The 24483-nt window shown below is 43.9% G+C and overlaps 1 protein-coding gene across 1 annotated transcript in view; it reads left to right on the top strand.

Annotated features, from left to right (window-relative positions):
• ZMAT4 (zinc finger matrin-type 4) overlaps nucleotides 1-24483 on the top strand; it is a 160531-nt gene that overhangs the window by 100185 nt on the left and 35863 nt on the right. The window contains 2 exon segments of the mRNA XM_074981568.1: nucleotides 8400-8556; nucleotides 24196-24423. Coding sequence (XP_074837669.1) covers nucleotides 8400-8556; nucleotides 24196-24423 — 385 coding nt within the window.

Genomic DNA, 24483 nt, shown 5'->3' with positions numbered 1-24483 from the left:
TAGAATGGCATTTGGTCTTCTCTAGCCCTCTGCACTGGTGTGAATTTCACACCATGGCTACATTCTGCACTTGAAGCATCTGTCGACAGAAGTGTCTGTGGGAAGAAATGTTCCGACAAAACCACTGTCAACAGATCGCATCTACACATAAAAGTGGTTCAATCTTTTGATCCACTCTGTTGACAAAAGGGCCCCTGGAACGTCTACATGTCTTTTTGTTGACAGTTTCTGCTAACAAAAAATACCTTGTGTGTAGATGCTCCGTGAGTTTTGTCAACAAAACCCCAGTTTTGCCTACAGAACTTTCTGGTGTATATGTAGCCTACGTTTAAAAACTGGGGATAATAAACACTTCCATTTAGTACCAAGGGGTCCTGTGGTACCTTAGAGAATAACAAATTTATTACATCATGAGCTTTCACAGGTAAAATCTCTAAAAGCTCATGACCTAATAAATTGGCTAGTCTGTAAGGTGCCACAGGACTGCATGCTTTTGTGTTTTTGTTCATTTGTTTGTTTGCTAAGATACAAACTAACATTGCTATCCCTGTGAGACTGATTGGTACATCTAGTGACTGACCTATGTGACTTTGCCCTCACCAACAACTCTTTCTGATTTGGTCCCACAGTATTCCACCATTTTTATGGCTGACTTAGAACAATGTTTTCTCAGCTCCCTTCCCCTATTGACTCTCCTTAATTATGCTACATCGATGATAGATTCATCATTTGGACCCATACTAAGGAGACCCTTGAAGAATTCCACAGTGATTTCAACAATGTGCACCTCACCATTAATCTCAGCTTTGACCATTCCACATTCCTGGACACTACAGTACAAATCAATGATGGTCAAATTAATACCACTCTATATCAGAAACCCATCGACTGCTACACTTACCTACATGCCTCCATCTTCCATCCAGGAAACATCACACAATTCATTGTTGACAGTCAAGCCCTAACATACAACCACATCTGCGCCAAACCCACTGACAGGGACAAAAACTACACGGTCTTTACCATGCATTTGTAAAATTTAATTGACCACTGAGAAAAGTAAAGAAACAGATTGACAGGGCCGGATGAATACCCAGAAACCAGCTACTCAATGAAAGGCTTAAGAAGGTAAATAACAGAATACCACTTGTCATCACCTATAGCTCTCATCTTAAACCCCTTCAGCGTATTATTGACAATCTATAACCTATCCTGGAACACGATCCTCACTTTCACAGGCCCTGGGTGACAGGCCTGTTGTTTCCTACAGACAGCCACCAACCTGAAGAAAATACTCACTAGTAGCCACACACCATTCCACAGAAACACTAACCCAGGAACCGAGTCTTACAGCAAACCCCATTGTCAGCTCTGTCAACATATCTATGCTAGTGACACCATCACTGGACCTAAGCACATAAGCCACACCATCAGGGACTCATACACCTGCACATCCACTAATGTGATCTATGCCATCATGTGCCAGCAATGCCGCTCTGCCGTGTACACTGGGACAAACCGGATAGTCTCTGTGCCAAAAGATGAATGGACATAAGTCTGATGCCAGGAGGTGGAATACACATAAACCTGTACAGGAACACTTTAACCTCCCAGGGCATATGATAAGGGCCCTTAAAGTGGCCATCCTGTTACAAAAGTATTTTGCCACTATATTATGGAGGGAGACATCTGAATTGGAATTCATTTGCAAGTGTACACACTTAACCTGGGGCGTAACAGAGATCTTACGCATTACAAGGGCAATTTCCCCACCTTTTGATATTTGCAGGAATGGCGCCCATCCCATTTCACTTACTTCTTCCATAGGTCCTATTAATGACAGGTGACCCCCCCGCTTTCTTTTCTCCCCTTGTTCTTCTTCCTCCTGTGCCCTTCTATATAAACCCTTGATTCTTATCATTGCTCCAAATCTGATGAAGTGGGTCTTACCCATGAAGGCCCATTACTTAATAAATAAAATTGTTAGGTTTTAAGGTGCTACAGGACTGCTTGTTTTTGTGTAGTTCCAATCAGACAGTTTTCATTTTAAATAAGTGAAAAGATTACGTTATAGTCAATGCAGATCACAACCAAGCAATGCTGTTTTCCTTAAAAATACTAAGTGGCTTTAGTATATTTCATGCCTTCTTCAGAGCTTTTATTGTCAAGCAGCCTTATTTATCTGTCTCTCCTACTCCATGTGTTTAAACTGTTCTCGGCTCAGCTCCCAACGCTTCAGTGATCTAGATAGCAACCATTATTTTTTGTCTGTTCATGTTCAGATTCTGTATAATCACAGGGGATGAAAATACCACTTAATGCAACAGAGCTCTAAGCCCATGCGTTGTCTGGAGAGCTTGGCACACATCTATGAACAAATTACTGCATTGGCAGCATTGCCTAATGATTCATGGGGTGAAAGAATACACGTTTGCATATGGTTTGATTCTGGGCATCCTGTTTTGTTATGACTTCACTGTGAATAGCTGTGCACGCCTACTTGCCAGAACACGGGATAGCTGGCAGAGAAGTGCAGTTTGAACAATGGCTTTCTACTGATTTCAGGTGGGATAAACAAAAGTAAGAGGCAGATTCCTTAGCTGTTGGAAAGTTCTTGCTTCATCTAGGGCCAGATTTTCGAAAGAGCCCTGATCTTATTTAGGCATGTTGAGAAGCGGCCAATCCAGCATGCTGAACTCTTCTGAAAATCCAGCCAAGTGTGTATAGCTCATGTTTGCTCATGGTGCTGACTCAAATGTTCATTATGACTAATACTCACGTAAGCACAGTCCTTTGCTTCACCCTCTTTGCAAATTGTTGACAGAGCCCCAATATCTATGAAAGCGTATGTCGAATGGGTTCCAGAAGCAAAGTGTAACCTTTGGCTTGTTTGGGAACTTTTTTCTCCACCCACTCACTAGTACTGATGGGCACTTATTCCTTCCCTTCTACTCCCATGGTACTGGCTCTGCTCCTTGCTGTTAAATCTACTGCCTCCTCTAAATAAACTGAGAAGAATTTGTGTGTCTGTGCTCAGAGGTCACCCATGTGGGGATTCCAGGATGGGCACCAGCCGCGTGCCCTTGCTCCACCTCCTCTCTGCCCAGGCCCTTCCCCTCCTGCCCCTGCTCTGCGCACACCCTGACTTCTCCTCACCTTGCCCTTCCCTCTCTCACCCTTGCTCCACCTCTTTCTGCAGAAGCACTGCACCACTTCTGGGGAGTGGAGTGGCACAGGCTGTGACCACCAACACATCACCTGTGTGTGCGTGAAACATCAATTGTGAGACAGAAAAATCTGAGTAGGGGAGAACTGCACCTGAAAAGTGATGGAGCCATAATGACGGTTAGGTCACAGCCTCTGTGGATGCTTCTGGTGCAGCTTGCCAAGAATCGCAGCACAACTAAAAAAATATATGTAGAGAGTTCCCGGTGATCGGTGCCTGAATAAGAAATGAAATGGATAGAGATGGATGTTTGGGAACTGTTTAAAGCTTAACCCTCACTATATAAACCAAAAGATTCTCCAGCACAGATGATTATTGTAATTGTTTTATAATGGTGACTATTCAATTGTGTAAAGCCTCTGTGATAGTTGAAGAATGCTAGTATTCTTCAATTGCAATGCAGCCTAACTGGCCCTTACGGGTGACTGCTGGGACCACAATGTGGAAAGTAAAGGGACTGGAGTAACCTGGGAAGCTAGCCAATACATAGGGAGCAATGGAAAGGCTAGACATCACAATAATGGGACTAAGTGAGATGTTCTGGAGAGGTCGTGGTGACTTAGTCATAAGCACCATGAGCGGCAAAGAATACTGAGTGCAGGTGGGCTGGTGAAGTAGGAAGGAGTGGTAATTCTAGTATGTAGTGCTGTAGCTGCAAGGATCAAATAAGTGAATCTATCTGAACATGTAATGATAACTGTGATCAAAGCACATCCAAAAGATAATATTGAAGTGTGTGATGCAAAAAGGGCAGATTCTGATAGTAACATCAAAAAATTCTACAAAAGCATTGAAGAAACAAAGGAAATGCGTGACTGGGGGTGGGGGGGAAGATGGGGTAATTCTTATGGGAGACTGGAACACGAAAGTACAAAAAGGTCAAATATCTGTGACACTTGGCACATTTGGCCTTAGTGGAACAAATGACAGAGGAGAAAGAGTCATGGAATTTTGTGAGACAGATAACTTCATTATTAGCAGTACTCAGGCTGATGAAAGCCTATCACAAATGACCACAGTTATAGAAATGGTATTAGGAAAGTTATGGTTATGCCAAATGCAAATTACTGATTATATTATAGATGGGTGTTGATGAGATTGAGTGTCAAATGGAAAAAAATTACAAAAAGCCAATCACTATCTAGGTTGGAAGCTTCGAGCTCTCAGGAGTCAGGAGACACAAAGTCATTACCAAGAATACGTGCTGCATATCATTTATGAAAATATAAATCAAGTGAGCAGAGTATATGTGAAAGATGCTCTCAGAGAAACTGCAAATACAAGTGTGGGAAGAAGTTATTAGCTAAGAAAAACCCCAGATTCCAGAGGAAAGTTTTCTTCTGATGGACAAAAGGAAGAAAATAAAAGCACAAAGACAGCAAAAGAAAGAGAGGGATGTTAAATGATAAAAATGCAGATTAGCAAAGTTTGAATGATTGAATGAGAAATGTAGGGAAAATAAACAACTGACTAACGGGAAGGGACAAAGGGAGGTATCGAAAGGTAAGAAAATTTAATTACAGAAAAAAGGGGATCAATACAACACTTAAGGGCAAAAATGGACAATATGTAATGGATCTTAAACACAAGAATGAGAGATAGCAAGTACATGTCAATGAACTGTATGTTGATAGGTCTGAAAAATCTCCGTTTCAAGATCAGTCAAGTAAGCCAGCTAATAATGGAAATTAATGGAAAAGAAATCAAGGCAGTAGTGAGGCTTCTGAATGGAAAAGTATGAGGATTGGATTGAATATTGCCTGAATTGTTAAAAAGCACAGAGGATAGAGGCTTGAAAGTCCTGTCAGAGGTAATGAGGAATATGTTTGAGACAGGAGAATTTCCAGAAGATTTTTCAACTTCTGTAGCCAACCTCTCACCCACACACACCCACAACAACCCCGCCTCGTCCCCCAAAACATACCTGCAGTATTTACAATCTATTATCAGCCTGGTATCTCATGATTAGGATATTTTTGCAAGTTGTTCAGGACTGAATACCCAGGAAGACTGATAAGAAAGCAAGCGAAAAACAATATAGCTTCAAATGTGGAAAAGGCATGATAAATACTATTATGAACTTGAAGCTCATCTGAGTACTATTAATCAAAATGAGGAAAATGATGTATTTTAAGTTTTATTGATTTCCAGAAATATTTGCCAGAATCCACAATTACAAATCGTTTAATACATTAAGATCTGCAGGCATTGATGGACACAGACTCCAGCAATAAAACAATTATGCTGGAATTAGAAGGTGATTGTAATGGGAGATGAAAATCTAACAGAGATCAAGAAAGGAGTGAGATAAGATTGTATAATGTCATTTTGTTCAGCACTGATAGCAAGTGTTTGATTAATTGGTGAAACAGCAGGTGGTATTAAGGTGAATGAAAAATAAGTGACTGCCAGTTATGCTGCAGAAGACATTGCTCTTGGCTGATTCAGGAGACAGCCTAATGGAACTGTGGAGATGCTATATCATCTAGTGTTGAATGTGAACAAGATAATACTTACTGTGTGCAAAGATCTTTGGAAAACATGCAAGATTCCGGTGAACAGGGCTGTACAGCAAGTGAGAAATTATTGCTACCTAACAGCCTCATTGCAGAACATGGAAGATTGAGAGCCGAAAGCAGAACATAGAGAGGGAAAGAGACATTTTGGAAACATAAACATCTGAAGACTAAATTCTGACTCTTAAATTTACATTTAATCTATGCTGAATTATTGCTCATTGACTTGTCAGATGTGGGAGGTGCTCCATGAACACTTGTGCTACTCCCACAAACACGACTGTTACCCTGCCCTTCTGGCGCGGCTCTTGCATGCTGGTTGCACATTTCCAAAGCTGTGTTTCTCTTCAGCCTAGTCTCCTTTGATGTCCCTGTATTGGTCTTCTCCTTGGTTCTCAGAGCAACTGCATGCATCACCACCTGCTTATTCCTCTCACCTTAGTCAGAGGGAGATGAGACACATCTGAGAGGGGAAAAGAAGGAAGCCCTTCACAACTGGAACTAAAACTAATCTTTGTAATGTTTGCTTTGGACCAGGATTCCCGCTCATTTTTCCACCCATAGGCAGAATAAATGTTGTTACTTGCACCAAGGCATATGGGGATGTGTACCATCAGTAGGAACACCTGCTGATGGGAGGCACCTGAATCTTCCCTGGGTGACTGTCCCAATGCTCAGCTTATAGGGCACTCTGCTTTAGACATGGTGTTGTTCCCCATTAGGCTATTATGCTGTATGGATGTTTGCATCATCAAGGCAAGTGGAAATGGCTCCAACTGTAAGGAACACATTGCTGGGGATGGAGAGATGCTTGTATAGTGAGGGATATAAGGGAAGAGAAATATTGGTGTATGCCATGGATGGATGGAGAGCTGTGGCAAGATTGGGTTGTATCCCTGTCCCTCAGGATTTTCAGCAGTTTGTATTTACAAAGCATGTCTGTAATCTCACAAATCTCCTTAATGTGGCTTCCTAATTATTCATGAACTATAAATTTGGCCTTGTGGATGCCCTTGTTCCCCAGAACGTTGCCAGCTCAGAGCAGAAGGGCCTTGCAAATGTGTACATGTCACTGGGATATTTAGGCTGTTGCGGGGTGGGGGTGGGGAATTTCTTTGTTTTAAAGAGCACACGAAAAAAAATCACATTACTGGGAGAAATTATCACTTGTGTTCCAAACCGTGGCTAGAAGCACATTTTTGATTTAATGGACTCAATTCAGCAAAAATTAAATTTGCATGGCGGCTGGCCATGGAAACAGCGATAGAGTGAGCTGAATCAGAACGGCTGATAGATTCATTAGCAGCAGCTCTCGCAGCATTCACCCTGATGGAGCAGTATTGGCACCCCTGTTGTTTGTAGGTGAGCCCATTGGCGGGAGACATTTACGCTCATTACTTCTGCTATGACATTCAATCCAGCAGGAGGCAGGACTTCTGTATGTTGTGTGACACTGGCCAATCACACCAGTATAGAGTGTTATTTAGAAAGGACCTCTACAGCCGATAATCAGTAGCCAGGATCAACCACGCTTCCACAGTCCTCATATTTCATGCAGATTGTGGTCCTGTGCAGCCTTTGGGATGAGAGGGCTGCAGAAGTCTTTTGGGTGCATAGTAGAATAACTCTTCTTCCGTCGATAACATCAGTTGGATTTGGAGTGGAAAAAGCAGAATTCAGGGTTTACATAGCAGGGAACTGTGGGGGGAGGGAAAGGAAGTTATCTGTCACTAGTAGAACCATAGTCTCTCCCACATGAGGAAGAGCACCCTATTCTGAAAGTTTCTTTCAGACAAATGTGTGTGTAGACACTCTGGGGACCCTTTGTTCAAAAGAGCCGTCCTCAGGGTGCCAGATTTTTGATGCCTGGCCCATTCTTTCAAAAGAGTGGGGGCTGTGTGGACGCTCTCTTCCAAAAGAGAAGATTGCTCTTTTGATCCGCTTTGTTGTCTGTGGACGTGCTCTTTCGAAAGAAGAGCTTCCGGAAGATCATCTTTCAAAAGATCACTGTAGTGTAGACGTGGCCAATGGCACTAGGCTATTTTGAAATTCATCATTAAACATGTAGCACCTATTTCGAAATAGAGCCATTAGCCGCACCGTGGCTTATCTTGACGTTGGCGCTCTTCCTCGTGAAATGAGGCTTACCGATTTTAAAATAAGTCAACCATTATTTCGACTTTATTTCCTGCAGCCAAGGAACAATAGGGAGAGCACGTACCTGTTCATAATCACCAGTGTTCCCTTTCTTTCATGCTATGGTTGGACAGTGTTGATATTTAAACAGATTCCATCTGCATCCTCTTTGAGCCACCATTTGAGCCTGCTAAGGGGTTCCCTGATTGGTTTTATATACTGTGTAATACCCAGGTCTTCTTGGATGTTCAAGTCCTCATGCCCCTATGTGCTGTCATCCGTGCCAGGAACCCCTTGGGTAGGGAACTTCAGAAGCACAGAGTAATTCACTATGCAGAGTTCATGCTTGGTTGGCAAACAGGAGGTGCATTTGAGATAACAAAGGAAGGGAACAGCCTCTCTGGATTTCTGGGGTGATTGTGGCTTTGCAGTGATGTCACAGAACTGATTTCCCTCTTCCCTTTCTCTGCAGAGTTCTGGCTGGTTTTACTTGACATCTCTGTTTGTTTGTCTCCATCCAGGGCAGTGATGCTGACTCAGTGGACAAGAACAAATGCTGCACGCTGTGTAACATGTCCTTCACCTCTGCAGTGGTGGCCGAGTCACATTACCAAGGCAAAATCCATGCCAAAAGGTTAAAACTGCTGCTAGGTGAACAGCCAGCATTAAAGGCCACAGGTAGGTCTGGAGACAATGAATATGAGACATTTCAAAGCAGAACCTTCTGTCTGTCTGGATTCATGGCCCAAAGGAGTATTGGTGGGTACTGCAGCTCTAATGGCTCTGCTGATTCAGAAAGAAAAGGGATAGCTGACTAATAAGGATCAGCAGAAGCAGCTATTCATTTTTTGCACTGTTATCATAACCTTTTTAAAAAAACTGCTGATGCTCATTATTACTGGTGTGGTTGACACAGATTAGTAGCTTATCAGTCAGTCTCAGAGAGGGAGCTGTGTTAGTCTGCGGCATCGCAGGAAACAAGCAGTCCTGTAGCACGTTAAAGACTAAAAAAATTATTTATTAGGTAACGAGCTTTCATGGTTAAGACCCACTTCTCCAGATTGTCAGGCAGTGTTGGCCTTTGCATTAGAGCAGGGGTCAGCCACCCCACAGCATGCATGTGAAGAGTGGCACGTGAGCCGATTTTCTGTGGCATGTGGCAGGAGATCAGCCCTGCCCTTCCTCCCCATGCAGCTCCCCACAGTGGCTCCCTGCCCTGAGCCAGCAGCAGCCCTGCACCCCTGGGTGCCAGGGTTCCCCACCCAGTGCTGCTGGTGGCTCTGCACCCTGAGCAGCTTGGGCTCCCTGCCCAGGGCCTGCGGCAGCCTTGATCCCAGCCAGTGGAGCTGCCTGCCAGACAGGCTGAGCCCCCAGCTCCTAGCGACTTGTGTGGATGGAGCTCCTTGCTGGACCACAGATGTTGCTAGACCAGAGAATCCAGGATAAAGAGAGGTTCAACGTGTACTAAAATCCCAGGCATTTTTAGATGTGTAAGAAACCCCTCTGGATGGAGATTTAAAGATCAAAACAGTAAAGCTCTGCATCAGAATTTATTTATCAATGAAGCTGTTGTAAGTAGGACTATTAGTGACTTTAAAAATTATCACCTGGTCTGGGATCATACATCGAGATCAAAAGGCCAATTTTTAGCACTCCTCCTTGTAAAGGTTGCTGACCCCTGCATTAGAATATTATTTCTGCTTCCTTTTTTCTGAAAATCTTCTGCATGGTGGAAAACAATGTCTGCTGCAGGCATGTGAAAGCAACAGCAAAACTCAATTTCTTGATCGGAAATTATTTGACAACTCATCTAGTGTGTTGACTAGCCCCTTAAACTTACTCCACAGGGCAGAATATAATATGTTCCCAATGTTGAGGAAAATCTAGACTCTAAAACATTTTGGATCATTGGCTTCTTGATTTTTGCCTGCATAGCATTTGTGCTATTCTCTGCAGTGATTCCAATAATGCAAACCCCATTCACTTCTTTATGTTTTAAAAAAAAACAAATGGAATCAGATAATTCAGTCATCTTGCTGTTTGCTGAACCACAAAATTGTTTCAAAAGTCTAACATTCCACTGCAGTTCAATCTGGACAGAGGATACTCAAACAAAGTATTCTTTATGCTAAGAAGGAATTAAAATTGGGCTGTCATCCTACAGATAGGTGCAGTGTATTTCACTGTTACTACAATGGCAGTTTCTTTTAGAAAGGAATTTAAATTTAGCTGTGCATTTTATATCCCTGCCTAATAAATCATGTGTAAAGCCTAGGTATAATTAAGTAAGGTTTTTCTTGCTTCACAGACTGTAGATGGTGAAGTATAAAATATTACTTTTCTTTTGTCCTCTTCTTAGTCGCACTTAAGAATTGTTACTCTGTTTACCTGGAGGAATAGCAGGGAATCGCTTATGACTTTCTTGTTTTACCTAAAGAATGTCTTCCTGAAGTGAATCAAGATTTGTCATCACCAGTTGAACTACAGACCTGTAATCAGTACAGTGAGCATTTGATGGCCAACTGGTTTGGCTTTCTGTCAGAAGACACTATAAATAAAAGTATCCAAAGCAGCTGAGTGACTCCAAAGGCTAAGTCCAATTCATTTTTAATAGGACTTAGGCACCGAAAAAAATTATGGGATTTTGAAAATTGTACCGAGTGGTTTGGGACAAGACATGAAGGGCTTGTCTACACTAGCTCCCTACTTCAAAGGGAGGATGGTAAGTAGGGTGTTGGGAGTTTACTGATGAAGTGCTGCAGTGCATATGCAGCTCTTCATTAAGCAAATTCCCCCTCGCGGCAACTCAGAAGTTTTCAACTTCGAAGTGCTGGCTCATGTCTAGCTGCGGCGCACCCGCCGGTATTTTGAAGTGCCTGGGGTACTTCGAAGTCCCTTTACTCCTCAAAATTTTGAGTAAAGGGCCTTTGAAGTTGCCCAGGCACTTTGAAGTAATGGCAGGATAGCCACGGCTACATGCGAGCTGCACTTCGACGTTTAAAACTTCCGTGTTGCCACGGGGGGGAATTTGCTTAATGAAGTGTTGCATATGCACCGCACCACTTCGTTAATAATCTCCTGACACCCTCCTTACCATCCTCCCTTCGAAGTAGTGTGGTAGTGTAGACACAGCCTAGGAGTCAGATTGGTATGGAAGTTTTTGCAGCCTTGTTATGCTTCTGACCAAGGCTTCTAACCCATCTTACCAACCACAAGAGAACCAATGTGAGATTGTGTAATGACTTGATTTAAAGTCACTTTCTTCTTGGAAAGGTAGTATCAGGTCCTTGTCCTCATTGCAAATAGGGTTCCCCACAATCTGAGTTCAAGAAGGGGACCAATGGAAATAATGTCTTTGTTTACATACATATTTTAGATTGTGAGAATTTCTTTTCAAAGACCCAGCTCCTTCACAGGGAAAATGTTTGAATGTTCCAAACTTCCACAGCTTTTTTTTTCCCAGGTGTAAGTCTGAAGGACTTGGTACAAAGTCCATTGAGTTCAATGAGCTTTCAGTCAAATCTCATGTAATTTAGTGAGCATCTCCGGTCTCTGAGCCATATGGAGTGCATCACATGTGGGTCAGCTGTTCGAGTCCATCAGCTGCTTTCTGGCCAACATGAAATTCGTTATTTATTATTTGTATTACAGTAGCACTGTGGAGCCCTTGTCACAAACCAAGTCCCCCGCACACTAGGTTCTGTACAAACACAGAACAAAAAGACAATTTCTGACCAAAGTATAAAGTGAGAAACAACAGCCAGAAACAGATGAGAACATGGAAACAATATGGACAGTGATTGGTCAGCATGGTAGGCAGTGGTCTCAGCTCACCAACTGGCTAATCAAGGTGTCTCTTCAGCTCCTAATAAAGCATATGTCTGTATAAAAAGCTGAAACACCCACACCATCAGTGAATTGGTCCAGATTAATCACAGACTGAATAGACATGAAGACAAATGTCCCTTCTCAGCCCTAGGTGTTACCTCTCCAGAATGGGTTAAGAGGCTGGGAAATGGAAGCTCGCAGTGGTATTGTCCATGCTGCATTGGTCCTGCAGGAAGCGAAAACATTACCCATGATGCTGTCTCAAGCAGCATTTTAAAAATCCTGATTTCACGCTGTGTTTTCTCTAAATTTTGTTAATCTGAATCAAGTGAGTTGAGTGTGTCATCAACTTGCACCCCTTGGTGCACCTCTCCATGTGTAATGAGATCTTCAGTTGTATTAATCACGAAGAAAGAATAACTCAAGAATGTATTGAGTCTTCTAGGTACTTGATCCGATGAATCTAAATAATTCACCAACATTAATCAGCAGTGGCCATTCTTCTCCAGAAGTTCTCCATCCCTCCCCTTTAAGCACAGCATTCATGTGGGCTCTCTGCAGAGCCAGTTTCTTTTGAGATTTCTGTCTTGGAATGGAGACCAGCTCCTTCGTGCTCCACATTTTAGGGGTTCTTGCTCGTTCCTCAGACTCAAAAGCAGAATCTCTGAAGCATCGGAGTCCAAGCTGTTACATAGAGACAGCTGTGAGTGTGGCCACTGTTGTGTGTAAAGTAGCATTTCAGGGCCTATTTGCCAAACATTACTCACATTACCTTAACAAATAGTGTGATTTCTGTGCAGGTTTACAGATGAATTTGCTGGTAACTGTGCTTGATGTGGTGGATGGCCCCATGTTCCAGGGCACAGGTACACAGCCGAGATTCACCCCTGGAGTTTTCCTACAACCACAACTCTACGAAGAGCTCTGCAGAGACTTTTATCTATTTTTTTGAAAGACTTAGGTGGCTGCTGGAAGACTTACCTCCAGGCATCTCAACCTTGATACTGGAACTACAGGTTGAACCTCTCTAATCTGGCACTCTCAGGACCTGACCTGTGCCAGATGAGAGAATTTGCCAGACCATGAGAGGTCAATATTGTCTAACAGCATTAGCAACACTTCCACTGCTGACTGGGCTCTTAGAAGACATTTAGGAATCAATTGGAACTAAATAACAGCACAGAACACTGAGAGCCAGGACTGGTGGCTGGAAACAAACTTTGTGGGTCCACAGGAAACTTGGCCACGCCCATGACAAGTGATCATCCAGCTAACTAAAACCACACCAGATTATGTATGTTGCTGGATGAGAGCATGCCAGATTAAAAAAGGTTCAACCTGTACTACTGCTGACTCTGAGGCCGTGTCTACACGTGCGCACTACTTCGAAGTAGCGGTGCCAACTTTGAAATAGCGCCCGTCACGGCTACACATGTTGGGCACTATTTCGAAGTTGAAATCGACGTTAGGTGGCGAGACGTCGAAGTCGCTAACCCCATGAGTGGATGGGAATAGCGCCCTACTTCGAAGTTGAACGTCGAAGTAGGGCACGTTTAGACGATCTGCGTCCCGCACCATCGAAATAGTGGGGTCCGCCATGGCGGCCATCAGCTGAGGGTTGAGAGACGCTCTCTCTCCAGCCCCTGCGGGGCTCTATGGTCATCGTGTGCAGCAGCCCTTAGCCCAGGGCTTCTGGCTGCTGCTGCGGCAGCTGGGGATCCATGCTGCATGCCCAGGGTCTGCAACCAGTTGTCAGCTCTGTGGATCTTGTGTTGTTTAGTGCAACTGTGTCTGGCAGGGGCCCTTTAAGGGAGCGGCTTGCTGTTGAGTCTGCCCTGTGACCCTGTCTGCAGCTGTTCCTGGCACCCTTATTTCGATGTGTGCTACTTTGGCGTGTAGACGTTCCCTCGCAGCGCCTATTTCGATGTGGTGCTGCCCAACGTCGAAGTTGAACGTCGACGTTGCCAGCCCTGGAGGACGTGTAGACGTTATTCATCGAAATAGACTATTTCGATGTCGCTACATCAAAATAAGCTATTTCGATGTAGCGTGCATGTGTAGACGTAGCCTGAGGGTGATAGTGCTAGTTCCAGAAATCTGCATTCTGCTCCTTTGTCTAGACAGATAGGTCCTTTTTATTTAGTGATATTTTTGAGTATCCTCCAAGGCTGAATTACATTCCAGGCTCCAGTGGCTTTTTCCGTGTACCCTGTAGTACATGGATGAATTGTAGTCAAAGAGTTATGTGAGAGAAGGAAAATAGAGAGCAAAATAACATTTAATGTGAGGATTATTTTAATCCATTCAGAAGTAAATCATTGGTTTGCAACAACTCCAACAGGGATAATTCTTCAAACAAAAGAGCTCAGTCTGCAGATAGAATCAGAGAATATGCTCATTAGACGAGAGGTTTTCAACAAAGGGCACATGTACCCCTGGGGGTACACAGTGGTCTTCTGGGGGTACTCAGTTAATATAGATGAGTGTTTCTCTGCCTGGGAATTGCAGCCCCAGGGCAGTCATGGGACTGGTTTAGGTGGAATCACTAGTGCAGGGCAGTCATTGGGGATGGCAGGCAGAGCAATTGCTCAAGGCCCCAAGCCACATGGCCCCTGCAAAGCCAAGTTACATGCTTCAGCTCTGGTGCCTGAAGCTTGGGTTTCAGACAAGGCTCATGAGTGAAAAACAGGCTGAAGTATCACACTGAAATGTAAGTGCCACCTTTGTATTCCAATCGATGTATTTTACAAATATGTGCTAAAAATGAGAAGTTCAGCAAGTTTTCAGTAACAGCATGTTCTGATACTGACATGCTTTTATACCTGGTTTGTAAGCCCACAGTTTTAAACTTAAAACCAGACCCCTGAAAGGGATTCAGTAGCCTGTCAGAGCTGGTGGGCCAGATCTGGCCCTGGCTTGCTTGTCTCTGGCCCCCCACAGCCCCACCTGCTGCAGGCCGGATGCTGGGGAAGGGAACTCAGAGCCTGGGAGCCAGATCCTAGCAAGCTGGATGTTCCCCACCCCTGTCGGTAGCTTGGAAAGTGGAGATCCATAGCATTAGACCCTGGAATTTATCTGTAAAAACAGAATTGAATAAAATGTGGACTGTTTCACTACCAGCTGTATTTTTTCTACTAGTTCTGGTACCAAACTTCTGTTCTTAATCACGCTGAGCAAACAGGGGCTGGAACACCAAAGATAATGCCCCACGCTTGCAAAAATTGTCTCGGGAGCTTTAATGATGGGACGCACTGTTTGACCCAGCATGTCCATACTGAGTCTGAGTACTTTTCCCTGCAAATGAGCTATAGTGCCCAGCTTGTTTTCCTCACTGCCCTTTAGTTCAGTGCGGAGGGGTTCAGTCCTTTTGCATGACTTTTTATGCCACAGCCAGACTTGTTGTATGAGCTCTCTGTTGAATTAGTAAAGATCTTCTGGATCAGTATGAAGTTGCATGAATTGTAAACTTTAACTAAGGTTATGCCCTGTATAGTCCAAGCACTATAACATACTTGCATGCAGAATACTCTCTGCCATAGCAGCTTTGTCAGCAAAGAAGGATTATCTGCTACTTCTATCTGGTAGATTGTAATGGGAACCTTTTTTGGGTTGCAGGGCCACTGACCCACAGAAAAATCAGCTGAAGGCCACACAAGTAAGAAGCAAAAAGACCCCAAAACCCAGCCCTCATGCACTGTTGTGGTCCCTGATTGAAAAACATGGGGTCTGGGTAGGAAGAGGATGCGCAGAAGTGGGCTGGGGGTGGGCAATCTGGGCAGGAGCAGGCTGCGGGGGAGTCTGGGTGGGAGGGGGTGCAGGAGAGGTGTGGGAGTCCAGGCAAGAGAGAGACTTCAGAAGGGGGTCTGGATTGGAGAGGGCACAGGAGCAGTTGAGGGGCATGGGGTCTGGGTTAGGGGGGTGCAGCTTACCTGTGCAGCACCTGTGTGACACACATGGCTCAGTGCCTCCCAGGCACAACCCTGTGCTGCTCTGATTGTTCAGAATTCTGTCCAATCAGAGCGGCAGGATAAAGCATCCAGACAGCATTGCCCCTGCCACTCCCCCTCCCTAGCCCCAGCTGTGGGAACAGCAGCAAGCAGCAGCACCACCACACAGAGCCACTTCCTGTCCCCTATGACCTGTTAGTGCCTGTGGGTCAGTGGCTTGCCTGGCTCCAGGCCTGCCAGGCTTGGGGCTGCACAGCCCCCACGTGCTGGAGGCCAGATGCTGGGGAGAGGATCCCTGAGCCTTGGGAGCTGGAGCCAGGCATGCTGGAGGTTCCCCACCCCTGTCAGGTAGATGCTTTTGTTGGTAGCTTTAAATAACAATTACTTATTACATAGTGAATAGTCTCAGAGGGAAAGCCATGTAGAAGTGGGTCTTACCCATGAAAGCTCATGACCTAATAAATTTGGTAGTCTTGAAGGTGCTACAGGACTGCTTGTTAACCATTAACACGACCATCTTCCTCTCTGACCCTGGGAATAATGCAAATACATTTCAATGTATTCTGCGTCTCTGCACAAACTCCTATTGTAACCAGGATTTGAAAGCTAGCAGCTACTTGAAAATGTGGCTATCCCATGTCCTCAGTCCCACTGAAAATTGGGTTCAATTTCAATTTCTTTCAGAAATATTATACCTCGGTATTTTATCAACTCAGTGTTAACAAAATGCTGATCTTCATTTTTGTCGTCTTCCCAGCTGGAGCCATGAGAGGATGGAGGGAGTGATTTGACAGTCAGGTTTTTCATTACTGGAAAAAGTGATGTCTCATCCCTGTGGTGAAATATTTCCAATCCTTTTCTGTTCTTTTTGCTGTGCGAGGCTGGCCCCTCTGAGGCTTCATGTCCCCAACACTACTGATGAATATCCCTAGTCATTTCTAGCATCCTCTGCCAGCTTACATTCAGTCATCTGTGCAAATTGTAAAATGGAGAATTGTGGGTAAAATAATACCTGCTACCCTCATTTAGCAAAGAGCTGGGACCTGCCATTTCAGGAAGGTGGAAGATGGTGCGCATCAGCAGCAGGAGAGTAGGACAGTGGATGATGGATCACCTTTGGAGGAAATGGCATGTCTCCAGAGTAGTGGTTAATGTGCAGTATAAGACCTAGCATTGCCACACTGGGTAGGAACTGAAACTATGCAGCAAAATGCCAAAGCCCCTCCCCCCAACCCCATATTTTTAGAGAAGCAGGATTCTGCACACCCCAGTGAACAGAATTTCCTTGGTGTTTCACTCCCTTGGTGCGTGATTCAGGTTGTATGTCTCAGATCTCTTGAGACTGATGGGCAAATAGCTCTCAGAATTTGGTTGTGACTGCAAATCCAGTCTAGGGTTGACTCACACCACAGATGTACAGCGGGAGGTCGATTTATTGCATCTAAGACACTCATACCAAAAAAGAATGCAAAACAGACAGTTACAACATACTTAATACCATGTAGCACTAGAACCACATTCAAAGGAGGGAAGAACATGGTATTTTAAAAGTCTGAAGTTTTACTCGGGTTAATTATTTCCACATTGCTGCTGCGAGAGTGACATTTTGTCCTGTTTCTCACTAGAAGGTACTGTGTGTCAAAAAAAGATAAATTCCCATTTGGAGTGAAGTCAACTCTCATTTATTTTTGTTCAGGAAGATCGTGAATTCCAATAGATACGGGATGTTTTTCGTTTATTGTTGGTTAAGTATGGCAGTTGTTCAGGCCTAGCCGTAGTTGTAAACAGGTCCAAGGGATGCAACTGTAGAAAATATGCATCACTAAGAGGAGGGCTCATGCTTGACCACTGTGTGCCTGGTACCTCTGTACTTTACTCAAAATGAGCACCAGCGGCACTGACAGCCACCTTTGGCTCTGCGGCAAGTGTGGAGGGGGTAAAGCTCTGTCCCTGGAAGGGGCGGGGCCAACAGTGGAAGGGGCAGACGAAGGAGATGGGGTCCTCAGGACACCCAGACCAAAGTGCTTGGCCAGACCTCTACCCCAGCCACCGCTGCTGCTACTTTGGCAGTGGCAATGGCTGGGGATCCAGACCTCTTTGAAACACCAGACCCAAGGACAACTGGCCGTTTATTCAGCTGCCTCATGCCATTGGCAGGCCCAGTGAGCATAGACTAGCGTAAAGCACTACCACTTGTGCAGACACAAAGCACTATAAAAAGTGCAGCACAGCAGAAGATGCCTCAGGCTTCACAACTTTCCTTCTCTGTTTGAGACAGCCAATAGCTCTTGGAATGAGCAGTATATTCATGCTGGACTCTTACTAGCATGGAAAATACAGGTTTGGGTAGCACACAATACCTGTTGGCTTGAGAAAGAATGTTTTGTAGCTCTAGTCTTATGATCACTCAATGGAAAAGCCAAAGACCTAAATTCAAGTCCCACCAATCAGCTCTCCTCATTAGTTGTGTTTTGACTGACATGAAATGTGAATCAGTGAAGGAAGAGCTGATGTGAGACAGGGTCTTATATGCTGTCTGGTGTTCACAGTCCCCTTCAGCTAACACAGCAGCTAAGGGAATAGTATGTCCCATCATACTTCTATAGTGTGCAGCAGATATAAATCCTGAGGACATCACCAGCTACCTGAACTTGCACAACCCCAGACTCCCTCAAGGCAACAGCTAACGTATAAACAAGGGCAAAGCTAACCAAAAGACCTAATATATTTAACTTTATAGCTGAGGCCTGGACAACAAGCATGTCCAATAGACCACATAACTATAATTCCTTGATCTTGACATGTAATAACTATTTATTTATAAGCTACCCAATGCTCAAATGCTTCTACAGCTATTGCAGTTAATCCCAGTGGTCAAAAACAAAGATAAGAATAGAAAGATTTGGTCTTATAAGGATATAGAAGAGAATTCTTGTGGTTTAAGCAAATTAAAGTTTTATTCTTGCATTTCTCTTTAAGAAAATAGTCACTAACAACTCTGATGATGCACTGTGTGTATGGGAATAGAGGGAAGAAGGCATGAAACACATCTCCCAAGTTTGGCTGTCTTGGAATAATCACCCAGACACCGCCATTTACAGCCACACCGTGTTGGAATCTTTACGTGGACGCACCACCTAGTACATAGGAGAACTCTGAATATCAAAATGGTGTAAAACTGAACAGACCTCTGCTTTTGAATTCCTCTTGTATGCTAGGCAGTCAATGCTTCTTGATTGGGAAGTGGTACAAATAATTAGGGTTTTAATAAAGTGTGTGAGTACAGTAAGCAAACAAAACAGTTTGTGCAGGGAGAGGATTTTGCCTGAGCTTTGTGCGATGCAGTAAGGAGTTCCAGACCTAGTCTACACTATGATCCACCCCAACCCCATTGATCTAAAATACACAACTTCAGCTACACAACTAGCATAGCTGAAGTTGGCATACTTAGATCTACTTACCACAGTGTCTCCCATGCAGTAAGATCAGTGGCTGATGCTCTCCCACTAATTCTGCTTTTCTCGACCTGGTAGAGTACCATAGTTGACAGGAGAGCACTCACAGTTCAATATATTGCATCTAAGCAGTCACGATAAATTGATCACTGGTGGATCAGTTGCCACAGTGTCGATCCACTATGTAGTGGAGACAAGCCTCCCAGTGAATGGGGAGTGGCAGAGGCAGGTCCAGGATGTACTTAGCACTTGACTATATATGTTTAAAGCATTGGACAATTGTTGTTACTGATTATGAAGAGTAAAGGAGGAGTGGGATCTGTCTAAACAGTATTGGCAATAATATGCAAGAAAACCTATAGTAGATTTGGTTAAAACTCCACCCAAAGATACTGCATTAAAATGAATCTTAAGCATGCTAAGCCACCCATTTTCTGATTTCTGATTGCCTCACCTTGCAGCCTTAACTCTGTCCTGTTGTGTGAATTATATGGTCAGATATTTCACAGATAGGAAGCAGTCCTGTGGCACTTTAGAGACAGACAAATTTATTAAGTCATGAGCTGTTGTGGGTAAAACCCACTTGCTCAGAGGGGATTTGGAGTGGAATACAGAATCCAGGTTTTATGTAGCAGGGAGCAGGGAAGGCAGGACAGGGGAAAGGCAGTGACGTATCGCTAATAGGACCTGTTAATGAAGCAAATTAAGCTGGATTTTTCTCATTCCTGCAAATATCAAAGGTGGTGAAATTGCCCTTGTAATACCTATATAGTCACATATTGTTTACTTGCCATTTATCTGGGTTGTGTTTAGTGCCTATGCAGGTTTATTTTTCCTTTTGGAATGCAGGCCACTGAAGTTATAGACAAATTGCTTTTATTTGTTGAGAAACAAGTGATTTTATGAGGAAAATGCCACTTGGCCTTTCCTGAGCAATGTAAACTGCATTGTGAGTTCTCTTGGAGAAGCAATTTTGTTCTTGCATAATAAAAACAATGCGGCTCAAAAGAAAGCAGAGCTAGTTACTCCAGTGCTATGGGGGAAAGTGCCAAAAGGTCTGAGCTGGAAACGTCTTATCACTGTCTATATGGAGTTAGCAAGCAGTGTACGGACAAACACAGCGTGTGTAGTATGGCATGCCTCCAACAAGAATTAGGGGAGCCCAGGGTATGCAAAATATATGAGGGTGGGTGGGCTGGTAATGGTGCAAGGGGACGGCCATACCCACAGCTAATTTAGGTGCTGCAAATAAAGGCAAGCATAAGTGCTGGCTATTAAAATTCTAACTATGCGACTGCATTTACAAAGCTGGGAGTTGTCAGCATTTGCAGGGTGAATTCTGCACCCACTCTGAACAGCAGACCACAGTGAGGCTCCTGGTAAGAAGCAGGAAGCTCTTGCCTAGGAAGAGCAGCCAGGAGAGCACTTTATGGCTCTTGCTCAGAGGTGACATTTTAGAGTCATAAAGCACAGTTACACATGTCTATATGACTCCCTCTGCAGTTTGCTGATGGACAGGACATTACTGGAGCCCGTGGCCCCAGCCATGAGACAGAGCATGTGATCTTCGTAACCCATATGGCAGGGACCCCGGGCAACAGACCTGTCTCTGACAGCTTTCCTGTTTCTCACACCATTGTCCTCTGGGAATTGAGTGAGTGAGAAGGAGCTGCAGGGAGAAGAGCTGCAGGAGCTCAGTAACTGAGCTGCCAGGGATAATTTGCCGTGGAAAGCTGTTGGAGGCCTGGCTGGAGCTGGGGAACCCTGCCAGGTGGCAAGATATGAGGAAGTCTTGTGAGAGGACTCCCCAGAAAGTTGAGAAAGTACCAGCTTGGTCAGCCTCAGCTGGGCTGAGGAGGCTGATGAAGGAGGTGGACCCTAGGAGCAGAGGTAGGACACATAGGCAGGGTGGCCAGGGTGCCCCATTTCAGCCATGAGGGGCAGTAGTCCCGAATGGACATTTAGCCTGAAGGCAGGCCTCATCAGTGAGGAGGCCTGTGGAGCTATCACTGAAAGGAGGCCTGACAAGGGGCTACTGGAGAACACTTGTTGGAGTGAAGTAGCTCTTGGCGCTGGCAGGGCCAAGCCCTAGAGGTGGCTGAGAAAGAAGGAGGGCAGGTTAGAGAATGGCTCTCTGGTGGTTGACCTTGGCATGGGTCTGAGGAGCTGCTGTGATGTAACCTTGTTTGCCTTTGGGAGGAACTGTGTTCACTAGGAGGCACCCACAGACTATGACACTTCATGTGAATAAAAGAGTTTGTATTTGCTGCAGAAGGACAATGCTCCCCTTTCTGTGGGAGAGGGACAGTGAGGCAGGCACCCTGCTGTCGTGCAGAGGCTGCCTTACTCCAGGATTTTACCTCAGGATTTTTCCCTTGAGTGCACAGAGCTCTCCCCAGTGATTTGGTGTCCCGTCCCAGCTGGGAATTGGGGAAGGCACCTGGGGGACCGGGGCAGCTATGGGGAGAATGGTGCTGCCGGCAGCTCCCCCCACATATGGCTGCTCTGCACCGTAGGCTCTTTTATAGCCCACTCAGAGCAGGGCTGGAGTGGATTTACCCAGCCACTCCCAAGTCCCCCTCTGAGCCCACAGTCCCAGGGGATAAAATAGGGTGCAGGGAAGGGGTTAGGAGATTTATAGCTGAAAACACAGTTAAAATCCTCTCGCAGAATAGAAGCAGAGCTGTATTAGTTGAGAGTGGGAGTAGCTCGTGTTCCTATTTATTGCTTGTACTACAGGAGAAACACCTAATGGCTGCAGAGAGGACTAAAGTCCATGCCTGATGGATCCCTACTGCAAAGAGCTAACAGCCTAAGGCAAGCAGGGGAAGTGGGAATGGGAGCCAGTCTTATTAGCAGCACTGCTCTTTAGGTTCTAACTATGCCAGTGAAACAATAGCGTACAGTGAATAGACAACACCCTCCCTTTGTGGAATGAAATAAATTCAGCCAGAGTAAGTGGAAAATCCATTAGCCAATACAAAGAGGAGGAGAATAAATGTCTCCATAGGAGAATCGATTGTATAATAATTTTGTTAACTAAAACCCAAAAGAGCTTCTTTTGTTAATACTCTACAGTGTATTGTTCTTGCTAGCACATACGAGCTATCAGCCTAGGAAATCTCTCTCTTCCTAAGTGATTTCCCCAGTAAGAGCTTAGGAAGTAGAACTGTGTTTCAGAATCAACTATAATTCAGACAATGAAAAGTCAATACCATTGCCATCAAAAAACAATAGACTCTTATAAAGCCCTGAAAATTGATAAGGTTGTAACATTAGAATCAAGATACAGTTTCTTGAGGGAAAGCTAATAGAGATCCTTTCACATATGAATCAGCTGAAGATTTGTAACTTGTACTGTGTTAACACTCTTGAACTATGGAGGTGATCACAGAAGGTTCAGTTCATAATTATGTGTCTAAATATATCTTTATTTTGCTCTCTGAGGAATGTCTCTGAATCGAATAATGAAGTTGTTTCATCACTTTGTCAGTCCCTACAGGTGCAAGCTCATTAGAGTTGATCTAGGGTAGCAGTGAAACCTTTGATCGGAAGACAAGCTCTCTAACTGATTTTTAGAGTGCAAATTTTCCTACTCTTATCCCAAGAAGCATCTTTCTTGAGAGCACAGTTTAAGTAGTTATTTTATATTAGGCATTTTATTTAAAATCTAAACATGGAAAACTGCATTAAAATAATATATGAGCTAGGAATGCCAACTAGGTATTAATAAATGTATATTCTGGTATTCCAATAGTATCATATTTTTTACCTTTCTTATTACCTTTCTCCATCACTGGAGAGATTTAAGAGCAGGTCAGATAGACAACTGTCAGGGATGGTCTAGAGCAGTGTTTTTTAAGCTATTTTCCTGGGAACACTGGCACAAGTGCTGTGAGCATCTGACACTTTTTTGATATCATAGGCTGATAGTCTATATTTTCTGTTATTAAAACGAGATACAATGTTACTACTTCATTGCTAGGATGCCTGGTGAAATTACTCAATTTGTTTTTTGCGTGAATGTTGCTGTTTTGTATTGTGGTTTTGGTTTTGGTCTGATAGTTTTTCTGAAGAACATTTTCACAGGTGTTCATCATTAAAATATTATTGTTTGGTGTTCTGGGGTCTCAAAAAATTTGAGCAATACTGGTCTAGATGGTGCTTGGTGCTGCCGTGAGGGTGGGGAATGGAACTTCATGACCTCTCAAGGTGCCTTCCAGTTCTAGCGTTCTATGATCCTGTGATTATAAATTGTTTTATCACTTGCAGTATGCTCCGCAGAGAGACCCTAGCAAGCACGTTTTGCCCCTGTATTGCATTATGTCTACTAATGATTCATTTTTCTTGTGAAACCTTTTGCCTCAGAATCACTTTGACTGCTAGAGGCTTCTGGTGACTGAAGAGAACAGAGGGGCTAAAACAGAAGGTTTACATGTAGATGGCACCCGTTAATAGTGTATTCAGATATTTAAGAGAGGGGATTGGCCACCTAACATGGTCTTGGGCATCTTACAATTCTGTTCTTTTTCTATACCTTGATAAGACCAAGTGAACTGAAGACAAGAATGTTCAGATGATTTTAAATCTAATATTTTTCCTACCCTGAGAAATGTTTGATTTTTATACATATCTGTTCATAAGGTTGTCCTCTTTGATTAAAATATTTGTATATTCTTCACTGGTATCTTTATGTATAGATATAGCTATATATAGCAGTTTTAACAAGAACACTTTAACAGGCAATGTTTCATAGTAAATCGTGTAACTACAGCTAAAGAAAACTTTTCTTCCTGAATTGGAAATAGGCACAAACAGGAATACAAAGAGGAATGTAGTGTAGCTATAGAGAAATTGTTTCATGCTATGTAAACACACTAAGACTTCTGTTTTAAGGGAGATGATGTATTTCTAAGCCACGTCATTCAAAGTATGTAGAGCAGCAGTATTAGAAGTTTGCATTTTTTCCATTGTAGCCAGTTCTTGTTTGTGCCAAAAGTGGGCCTATCTACTTGAGGTTCTCTGGTAGCATGAACAATAGCTGTTGGGCGAGGAAAACTCCATGTCTGATTGTTTTTCTTTTACAGAAAGCCCTCTAAGTTCACTAAAGCAGCCACATGTGGATAGTTCTCCTGTGGTGTCTTCACCTCACCAAAGAAGAGACTCAGACAGGTACTGCCAGCTCTGTGCAGCCTGGTTCAACAACCCCATGATGGCACAGCAACATTACGATGGCAAAAAGCACAAAAAGAATGCAGCCAGGGCCGACTTATTAGAACAACTAGGGAAGACATTGGATCTAGGAGAGTTAAGAGGTAAGAACCTGTCTTGGACACAGAAACCTCTTTGAATTGAGAGAGACAATTCATCTTCTG

Source organism: Carettochelys insculpta, chromosome 31, assembly GCF_033958435.1.
Source record: "Carettochelys insculpta isolate YL-2023 chromosome 31, ASM3395843v1, whole genome shotgun sequence".
NCBI lineage: Eukaryota > Metazoa > Chordata > Testudines > Carettochelyidae > Carettochelys > Carettochelys insculpta.
This window is presented reverse-complemented; position numbering and strand designations above follow the sequence as displayed.